Source organism: Lactuca saligna, chromosome 5 (genome assembly GCF_052625555.1).
Source record: "Lactuca saligna cultivar CGN05327 chromosome 5, ASM5262555v1, whole genome shotgun sequence".
Lineage (NCBI taxonomy): Eukaryota > Viridiplantae > Streptophyta > Magnoliopsida > Asterales > Asteraceae > Lactuca > Lactuca saligna.
In genome coordinates this window covers 237,437,278-237,447,279 of record NC_136421.1, presented here as the reverse complement: position 1 = coordinate 237,447,279, position 10,002 = coordinate 237,437,278, and the positions used below count along the sequence as shown (strand labels likewise).

Here is a 10,002-nt window from a genome sequence, read left to right as displayed (position 1 = left end):
CTCACTTTACGTCCCTAAAATAACTAACACAAGGGACCTAATCTAAGAATATTTTCATCGGGGTGACAACACATGCTGCGGGGTTTCCTCAGCAATATAAGTCAAATAAGGCAACCATGAGGGGGATGGAATACAGCGAATGAACACCCAAGTTCATTAACACCTACAGGTTATGAGCCTGCTAGCGTTCCACATGACTATCTAGAAAAGTCCGTGGTCGTCATCTAAATTCCGCTAGATGACTGGATCAAACAACAACGAGGCCTCTCATCTGTTTATTACACACCAACTATCTACCCATGTTCTACCCAACATATTAGTAGATAAAAACATACATTTTTATACATATTTTCAAAACCTGTATAGCATGCTTGATCAATACATTTTCCATATAACAAATGAGGCACACACACATAACACGTATTTCATATAGAAATAATCATATATGTAAGATAGAAGAAAGTGAATATACATTCACACACATAACAACAAAATATACACATAACACGTATCTCGTATAAAATACTTTATAGTTATACGTTAGGAGAAAGTAACAACGTCTTCGCACGTATAAACGACGATAAACTTAATACACTCAAACCATAGTTGTATTATTATTGCGTTTATGAAAGGTAGTATACACTCACTTGATCAGAAGATGATCGGACAGCACTACGACTCGCAAAAGTAGTAATCCTCCGCAGATCTGGAAGATCTCTATGAAAATCGAACTTCTCGCGGGCAGAGCTTCGGCTCGGAAACCGCACTTCTCGGGATCTTCGGGATCTCGGGACTCGCTTCGGGACTCGGGAATATTACCGGGGCTTCGGGATGGCTTCGGGGGTAAAACCGCAGAGCTTCGGCACAAAAACGAGAGGAAATTAGCAAATTGGCCGGCTGCCCTCGCATCCTATTTATAGGAGGCTGGAACCCCCTCGTACGCGGGGCGTACAGCAGTACGCAGCGCGTACTGCCTCCGAATTGCGTCACTGCATGCGTCATCCGAAGTGTCGACACTTTGGCTGTACGCAGGGCGTACTCGAGTACGCGGTGCGTACCTCGGATCAGAGCTGTGACTCGTCTTCGGATAATGCCTCCGAATTTTCAATTAAAAATAAATACAAATTAATTAATAAACTTCGGAAATTCATATCTTCTTCATACGAACTCCGTTTTCGACGTTATTTATATCCACGGAAAGGTGAGACTACGCTCTACAACTTTCGTTTAGACTCCATCGGCTAATTTTGACTTTATTTTTATTATTTATTTTTAGTAGGCCGGGACAGGAAAACTCCGTTATAAAATCATAACTTCTTCATCCGACGTCCGTTTTCGCCTAACTTTTTATCGTTATACTACAATTAATGAGATATTCAATTCTCATTTATATTGTTTCGGCTAAAAACCGCTCGGTCTCAAATCGAGCATTCGGGTTGCATACTGCTAAGTCGAAACTTCGAAAAATCATAACTTCCTCATACGAAGTCAGATTTGGGCGTTCTTTTTATGCACGCTCATGGTTTGACGTACTCTACGACTTTCATTTAGATTGATAAGGCTAAATATCGCTCTAATGTAAATTCACTTTTTACGTCGCACTGTGTCGTGCCGGTTCTGTCGCGAAACTTCGACAGGTCATAACTTCCTCGTTATAACTCGGATTTCGACATTCTTTATATCTTCGGAAACCTTGTTTCAACTACTACAACATTATCTAAAGATATCAAGTTTATTTTACACTTAAATTTTGACGCTTATTTTTATTCTTAATTAATCAAACCACATAATTAAGCAATTAAGCACAAATCACATAATACTCAAATAATACAATCATATTATTTCAAAACGGGTTACAAAGGTTAACCTAAACCATTACATTGCTAAAAATGGCAAGCCCGGAAAACACAGGCGTTACAAACTAGATTGGGAATTGGATAGTTAACTTTATGTAATAAGCACTTAATGGGAAAATTTTGACAAGAATGCGCTATACAGGGCGTAGTTTTGGATATGCAACGCATATCCCTTTCTACCTTGTTTGGATGCATTGTGCTCTACGTTGGGCATAGAGCATCTTGTACGTGGGGGTAGGTTGACTGAGGTTGACCATTGAATGTTTGATGGTTGACTTTGACCAAGTTTGACTTTAGGTCAAATTGAGGATTTTGGGTTGTAGATTGAGATTGGGTCCATGTTTGTTGTATATGTTTCTTGTAGAACTGATTATTGGGTCTATGGTCCTCAATGTTATCTTCTCGACTGCAATGTGAGTCTTCTCACTATGCTCGTATGTCGAAGGCACCGATGTCGAGCCACTGGATTATGCTAGCTGTCTTTGTGACTCTTGCATGTGTAGGTTCGGGTTGGGCCCATTTATATTTTGGGTTATGTCAATATTATGTATGTTGTGTTGGACCTATTTGTATGTTAGGCTGGTCCCATTATTATATATGTTGGTTTGGGCCCATTATTATGTATAGTGGGCAGGGTCCGTTTATTTATTATTGGAATAAGCCCATTGTATGTTAGGTTGGGCCCATTCTAGGATGGACCCATTTGTATGTTGCGCTGGGCCCGTTTGTTATATGTTGGGATAGGCCTATCTATTTGGTATGCGATAGTTTAGGGAACTCACTAAGTTTTATGCTTACGATTTATGTTTAAAATGTTTTCAGGTACTTATGGTTTCAAAATGAAGGGCCGAACTTGAGCATATTGCATCCCTTTGAGATTTATTATGCACTAAATGTTTACGAATTGCTCTGATGTTTTGAGAATACTTTGACTCTAATCGTCTTTTGGAACAATGAATGAATAGTTTTGTCTTAATTAAAATAAAATTTGTACTCAATATTTTTGGGATGTTACATTCTTTGTGGTCGTTGTCTGAGAAACTCATCTTCAAATAGTTACAATATAGAAATATAGATTTTGGTTGTAAGTTAATAACTTAATGGAATACCATTTGTTATATAGGGAATGAGAACCTAGTTTTTTGGTGCCCTAAATGTGTATTTGGAGTTTCTTGGTGTCTGAAACGTGTTTGTGGAATGTTAGTTATATATGTACGATTTTGACTGTCGCACTCCGTAATTGACTATAAATGTATGGTGTTAGATTTCTGATTCTAAACTATCACTACCACTGAATACTCTGGAATGAATAACGTTTCTCTAAAATTTCCTATTCCGAAAATAGTGAATATTTTCCAAAATATTATAAAAGTTAGTTAGTATTAATAAATTACTCATTTACAATGATTAGTTTGCTTATTTCCTAATATTTTAACCTTTTAAATAAGACAAAGTTGCACAAATGGTCCCTGTGGTTAGCTGAAAATTGTCACTTTGGTCCAAAAAAGTTTGGGCTAGCACCAGAGGTCCAAAATTTTCATTTTCTTGCGAGTTTGGTCCAATTTGCTTTCAACATTTTTATAATGATGGTTTTGCCCCTGAATTTACCCTCTGTATTTTCTTTTTTGAATATTTTTATTATATAAATTAAAAAAAAATACTCTCTCTCTCTTAACAATTGCAAAAATATAAAAATAAAAATCATACATACTCTTAACCAAACTATTCTCAAAGTGATTTCATCATAGATAGGTATACCCAATCTGAAAAATCACGAATCACCATCATCTTCGTTTCTCTTCACCATCCATCGTAAAGGAAACCCCAAAGTGATTTCACTTACTGGGTCGACATGATCTTGACCATCGTCTAATATCTAAAATTGATTTTATCATCGACGAGATCTTGAGTTGATTTAGGAGAACGAAGGAGGAGATGGTATGGGAAAACACAACAATGACGGTGACAATAATTAGGGAAGATGAATCGTCCAAGACACGTTGTTCTTACTAGTGAACATACTCTTTTGATCTCGAACCTCATGAGAATCGATGAGCACCACCGGTGGCATATCAACAACTTCATATCCAAGCTTCGGCGATTCCATTAATGGAGGAGCATTCACCCCAATCAAATTATCCTAAAAGCATTCTCGGAGTAACCCAGGTAAGTATAGATTCGCTGAATGTGGCTTGATGTCGATTTTTGGATTTCTCGATAGAGGTGAAGGCAGTGGTCGGCGAATTACAGTTTCCTACCCCTCCAGATTTAGCGAAGGTCGTGGAATTTGTCTTGATTGTTACGATGGAGAGATCCGTTTTGGTGAAGATCATCCCTACATCTGCAAAAATCGATCTTAGGCTTAGGGTTTACATCATAAATTGATTCAGATTAAGTGATGGTTGTGGAATCTATGTCCTTCCCTCTTTCATCTTGTTGATTTGCTCCTATCTATCTTTCTGATCTTTGTTGACCCCGTTCGTTTAATGTATTTCCGATGGATGATTCGATTTGGTTAATGTATTTCTGGTTTGTAGCTAGATTTAATTTGATTTTAAGAACCACGAATTAAAATCTTTAAGGAAAATTTTGTGTTAAGCTTTTGGCTAGGAGGTGTAAGTCGACGAGATAGAGATTTAATCGGCTTCGGCAACGACCGCACGAGAGAGAGAGCGAGCGAGCGAGAGAGAGAGAGAGAGAGAGAGAGAGAGAGAGAGAGAGAGAGAGAAGAACTCTTGAGAGAGAGAGAGAGAAGAAGAAGAAGAACTCTTGAGAGAGAGAGAGAGTATTTTTTATTTTTCTTTTAATTAGAAAAAAATTAAATAAATAGAAAAACTAAAAAATCAAAAAGTAAGGGCAAAATCATCATTATAAAAATATTGAAAGCAAATTTGATCAAACTCGCAAGAAAATAAAAAGTTTGGACCTCTGGTGCTAGCCTAAATTTTTTTTGGACCAAAGTGATAATTTTCAGCTAACCACAGGAACTATTTGTGCAGTTTTATCTTTAAATAATGATTATATGTGATAATTCAAGTATATACATCAAATTTTAACATGAAAAAAGATTTCATATATTTTTTTAAGGTCTTAGTATGTGTTTATGTTAAGTTACTATAGTATTAATTTGACAAATTTAGTAAATATTACTCGATGATATGTGACCTAAATTATGTTGGTGGATGGATTGAAAAGTTAACGGATAGTCGATAAAAAATTAACATTTGATAAATTAGGTAAAATATATAAATATAGAAAATCATATAGATCATTGAGTTTTTTTTTTCTTTTTTTCTATAATTAATAAAATGTATATTATGTAGAATTAGGAAAAAAAAAAGTCTAAATTCTTTAAAATAAAAATGTGAATAGCTTTAAAAAAAAGTAGTTTATATGTTTCTTTATGACAGTCCAAAAAAAAAAAAAAAACCTTTTACTTATTGTGAAAGAATAGGAAAAGTTTGAATTTATTGGTTGACCATGCATATACCTTCCAAAAAAATATCAGTTATTAGCAAAATAAAACAAAGGTCTCTCCATATCTTATAAATATTATTTATCACCAAACAAATGATGAAATGATATCAAAAATGAGAAATTGCTAAAAGATATTGACTTTAAATAAAAGTAAGCATATATACTACAAGATGGAAAATTTGACTTCACATACTATATCTAAAATTAAAAAGTAATGAATTCAAGTAAAAATTATAATGAATAAAATAATTGAGATTGAGTTTAAAACAACATAAAAACAAATTTATTATGTACTTATGTTTCGATATAGGGGATCTTAGAAAATAAAAAAGAGAATTATAAGTAAAAAAAGGGAGATACAAATTACAAAGAGAGAAAATAATGATTTTCAATTGAGTCAAACCATAAATTAATTAATTATAAAAGAAATGAGAATTCCAAGATGGTTAATTCAAAAGTTACTCTCTTGTCATCTTCCTCCTTCAGATTCTCTCTCTCACACACACATATCACACTTTAATTCGAACTTCAAACAGTTTCTCTCTCACTTTCTTCAAGGCTTCTTGTTGGCAGTGAAGGTAAACACCAAACCACTCATTCATTCATATAATCTGCTGTCAACATTTTCAAACAACTCAATCATCATCGTCTCATTACTCCTGTTTCAGATCTCACATTTAACCCTAATTATACTCTCCGCTTATGTTCATGGTGAGAATCATCTTCTATGATCTTCATGTTTTCCGACAATTCATCTTTTTCTATGATTTGAAACATGGGTCCTGTGTATATTCTGGTTTAGATTTGTGGGTCTTGTTTTGTTCTAAAACAGGGCTAAAAAGTTCTCTTTTTATAGGCTTTTTCAGATGTGCCAATCACATTCAATTCTAGAGCTTCCTACTCTCTTTCTGTTTATGTCTGGATGATACTCCTATAATTGAGGGAAAACTATTGAAAAAATGAGAGAATTCTTAAAGATGGTAGAAATATAGATTTATCTTTCAAGCTAACTCTGTTTTGACATATATTTCAGTGTTGAAGATTACAAGATCAAGATCTGTAAGAGTTCCTTATTTTCTCATATAAATGCCAAGAGGAAGGTTAGAAGCTTAATTCTTCATACGGGTTCTTTGATTCAGGTGGTACGATTGAAAAATTAACGCTAAATTTTACAATTCTTTTCTGTATGAATACAGAGGTTCAGAAATGGCTCAGAGAGTGTCAACCAGAGGTCCAGCTCCTCTGCGAACATCGAGCTCCGACTCCGATCCACTACACCACCGTCCGATAACTGACCGGAGCCCAAAACTAGGCGACCGCCGGTCACCGAGAAGTGCACATTCCGAGCCGATTAACCAGAAGAAGCTCGGAACGCGAATTGCAGGGTTGGAGACTCAACTGGAGCAAGCTCAAGGTGAGCTCAAGATTCTTAAAGATCAGTTGGCGTCAGCTGAAGCCGCAAAGAAAGAAGCTCAAAAGGAACTCGAAAAAAGGACCAGAAAGCCGCCGGTGGTCGTTTCAGAGCCTGAAACACGGTCGTCACCAAGCGAAACACAGGATTCAAACAAAGAGATCAGTCAAGAAGACGAAATCCCAGATGAGATTCAGAACGAAACTGATGTTTTTGAAGTCCCAATTGAAATGGTTACTCAATCGTGCGATCTGAATGAGGTCAAAACCAAAGAATCGAGCGTATCACATGAATCACCAGAAAAGCTTCGTTCCGACGACGAAGAGGTAAGTCTACTGAAACTGAAAATCGAAGAGAAGGAGAAGGATTTAGAAGCATTCCGACAAGAAAACGAAAGTCTAAAACTTCAACTAAGTGAAGCTAATGTGGAGATATCATCTGGTAAATCAAAAGAAGAGAAAACGACTCTGAAGATGACGCAGCTTGAAGAAGAGTTGAAAAGGAGTAAAAACGATGGGATCGAACTGAAGGAGAAGCTGAAAGAGGTTGAAGGAGCAAAAGAGGTGTTGGAAACAGAAATGAAGAAGCTGAGAGTACAAACAGAGCAGTGGCGGAAGGCGGCAGATGCAGCAGCAGCCATTTTATCCGGTGGGGTGGAGATGAACGATGGAAGACGAGTTTCTGAAAGATGTGGTTCAATGGATAAACATTACGGCGGCGTGTTTGATGGGTACGGTGGTTTTGTGGGTTCACCGGGGATGGGTGATGATTGTGACGATGGATTAGGGAATGGGAAGAGAAAGGGTTCTGGGATTAGGATGTTTGGTGATTTGTGGAAAAAGAAGGGACAGAAATAGGGTTTGTGAATTTGTTTATGTTTTTGGGAGTGGTGGGATTTGTTTTCAAAAAAAAAAAAAAACTATGTTTTTTATTTTTGTTGTTTCAACGTTATATGTTGATGTAGATTGATGATGATCATCATGTTAGAATGATCTAATTAAGTATGTTGTCTTGCTGTTATATTTATGTTTGTTGTTATTCTTGTATTAGAGGCAGAATTGGTTTGAACTTTGAAGAAGATGTTCTTGAAGATAATCTCGATTGTACAGCAAATTTATGCAAAAAAAGGGTGAATTATTGTGAAAAAAGGGTACAGAAGAAATTGCGTAATCTGATAACATAATTACATGAATCTGGTAATGATATCTTGATATGATATGAGAATAATGAATAACAGATGTAGTAATAATGATTTCTTTCATAAAAATAAAGAAACAGATATGTATGAAGTATGAACTGATGGTAGGTTTGAATTATTAAAAAAAAAAAAAAAAAAGTCGAAAAAATAATATTCCGTTGCCGGGACTTGAACCCGGGTCTCTCGGGTGAGAGCCGAGTATCCTAACAAACTAGACTACAACGGAATTTGATACTTAAACAACATCCATATATTTAACTAACAACCAGTATTGAGTTCTTCATAACTTCTTTTCGTAGTGTTTACATTTTTAATGTTTAGAAGGCAAGTAACAGGCTGTTTTGTCTCTAAGGAAAAATACAAAACTTTCATTATTTTCTATTTAGAACAATAAAGTTAAAAAATTTCTATTTGAACTTTACTTTTTTAGTAAGTTACTAGACGAGTCACCTAATAAGTATGTTCTATGCTTAAAACAGGTTTACTTGTTTTAGGTTTTGTTTTATAATAGTTTAAAAACCAAACTTGGTTATCATATTTGCAATTATCAACTTGCATAAATAAACTACAACTTAGATTATAAAAAAACTAAAAGGTTGTATTTGTCGTATACTAGTTTATATAACTAAAAATAGGGATGAGCAAAAGGACCGGGGAACCGGCCGGAACCGGTCCCGGAACCGGAACCGGTCCCGGAATCGGCACCCGATGGAACCGGTCGGGCCGGGACCTATACTATAAATTTGTGATTATTTGGAACCGGGACCCGGAAAGAACCGGCTATTGGAATCGGCCCAAAACCGGGAACCGGCCCGGCTAGAAAACCCCATATCACGTTGCTGTCGATTGGACTTCTCCTTGGCAAGCATCTAGTCGCAACTCGCGATCTGTCACGTAACACAAAAAAAAGCGCACTCGGCCACAATCCCAACTCCCCAACAGCCGAACCCTACTCGCTATCATCTTCATCAATTGGCAATCGACATCTCTTCATTCATCATCATTCAATTGAATCAATTCTTCATCTCCAAGTTTCCATCGATTACAAGCTTCCATCTCCACTTTTAAACCAATCTTCAATTCTTTATCATCCTTCAATTCTTCATTGATTTTCATCTTCAATTGCTTCAATGATTCAAACTATGGATGTCCATGAAGATCAAGTAAGAGCATATATTTATATTTCATGTTTTAAGATTATATATTTCAATATTTGCTTCAATGATTCTCCAAATAATGGCATGCATGAAAGCTTTTTTCATTGCTTTTGTTGTATCCATTCCAAATATATGCATTGTTATCCCTAGTTAATTAAAAGATCTTGATTTTTTTATCATACTCTCATAGTGGAGTACTCCTTTACGGATGAAAGGTTGTACATATAATATATGTTTCATGTTTTAAGCTCCATTTAACAATGTACTTTGTAGACATACATGCAAGATGTTTGTTAGATTAGTTTATTGTTTATAGTATGAATGTAATTATGTAAGATTGTCAAAACTACAAATTTGTTTAGTACTTTTGTTATATAATTAATGTGTAAAATTGAAATGTAGGATTTAGATGGGTTACCAAATGTACCATCATCAAGATACCGAAACTCGGATGTCCATGATGCCAATATTGAAGATGTTAATCCGGCTAATTGGATTGGAAAAGACTTTGATGATCAAGTAAGATTAGCATTTAGCTCATTAGCAATATTTACTTTTTTAGCAATCTGTCCAAATTTTGAATTGTTGATAACTCATTCAATTTAACTTGTTTTGACCTGAATCTTTTTCCTACATATAGATTAGGATTTGTAGTTGAGTTTAGACTATAAAAACGCTTAATTTGGTTAAAAATTGAATGAGTTACAAGCCCCGCAAGTAAGGGTGTCAAATATGATTTTTTTTTTCTAACAGCAATAAAACGTGATCTGATTTTGTTGTTCAATTGTGCATAACTCATTCAATTTAACTTTTTTTGACCTGAATCTTTTTCCTACATGTAGATTAGGATTTGAGTTGATTTTAGACTATAAAAACGCTTGATTTGGTTAAAAATTGAATGAG

General features: G+C 35.4%; 1 protein-coding gene and 1 non-coding gene across 4 annotated transcripts; one reads left to right on the top strand and one right to left on the bottom strand.

The window, feature by feature from the left end:
• The first annotated feature begins 5,787 nt into the window (after positions 1 to 5,787).
• Positions 5,788 to 7,764, top strand: LOC145046668 (interactor of constitutive active ROPs 4-like). 3 transcript variants are annotated; one of them, XM_078994948.1, is made up of 4 exons: positions 5,789 to 5,911; positions 6,002 to 6,044; positions 6,367 to 6,433; positions 6,530 to 7,764. In XM_078994948.1, the coding sequence occupies exons 3-4, from the start codon at positions 6,420 to 6,422 to the stop codon at positions 7,599 to 7,601; spliced, it is 1,086 nt and encodes a 361-aa protein (XP_078851074.1). In that variant the 5' UTR covers positions 5,789 to 5,911; positions 6,002 to 6,044; positions 6,367 to 6,419; the 3' UTR covers positions 7,602 to 7,764. The 3 variants fall into 3 exon arrangements, with proteins under 3 accessions (XP_078851075.1, XP_078851074.1, XP_078851073.1); XM_078994949.1 differs by lacking the exon at positions 6,002 to 6,044 and having other exon boundaries at positions 5,788 to 5,911; XM_078994947.1 differs by having other exon boundaries at positions 5,906 to 6,044.
• A 331-nt stretch (positions 7,765 to 8,095) lies between these two features.
• On the bottom strand, positions 8,096 to 8,168 carry TRNAE-CUC (transfer RNA glutamic acid (anticodon CUC)). Its single transcript has one exon. It is a non-coding gene; the product is annotated as a tRNA-Glu (tRNA).
• Positions 8,169 to 10,002: the final 1,834 nt, after the last annotated feature.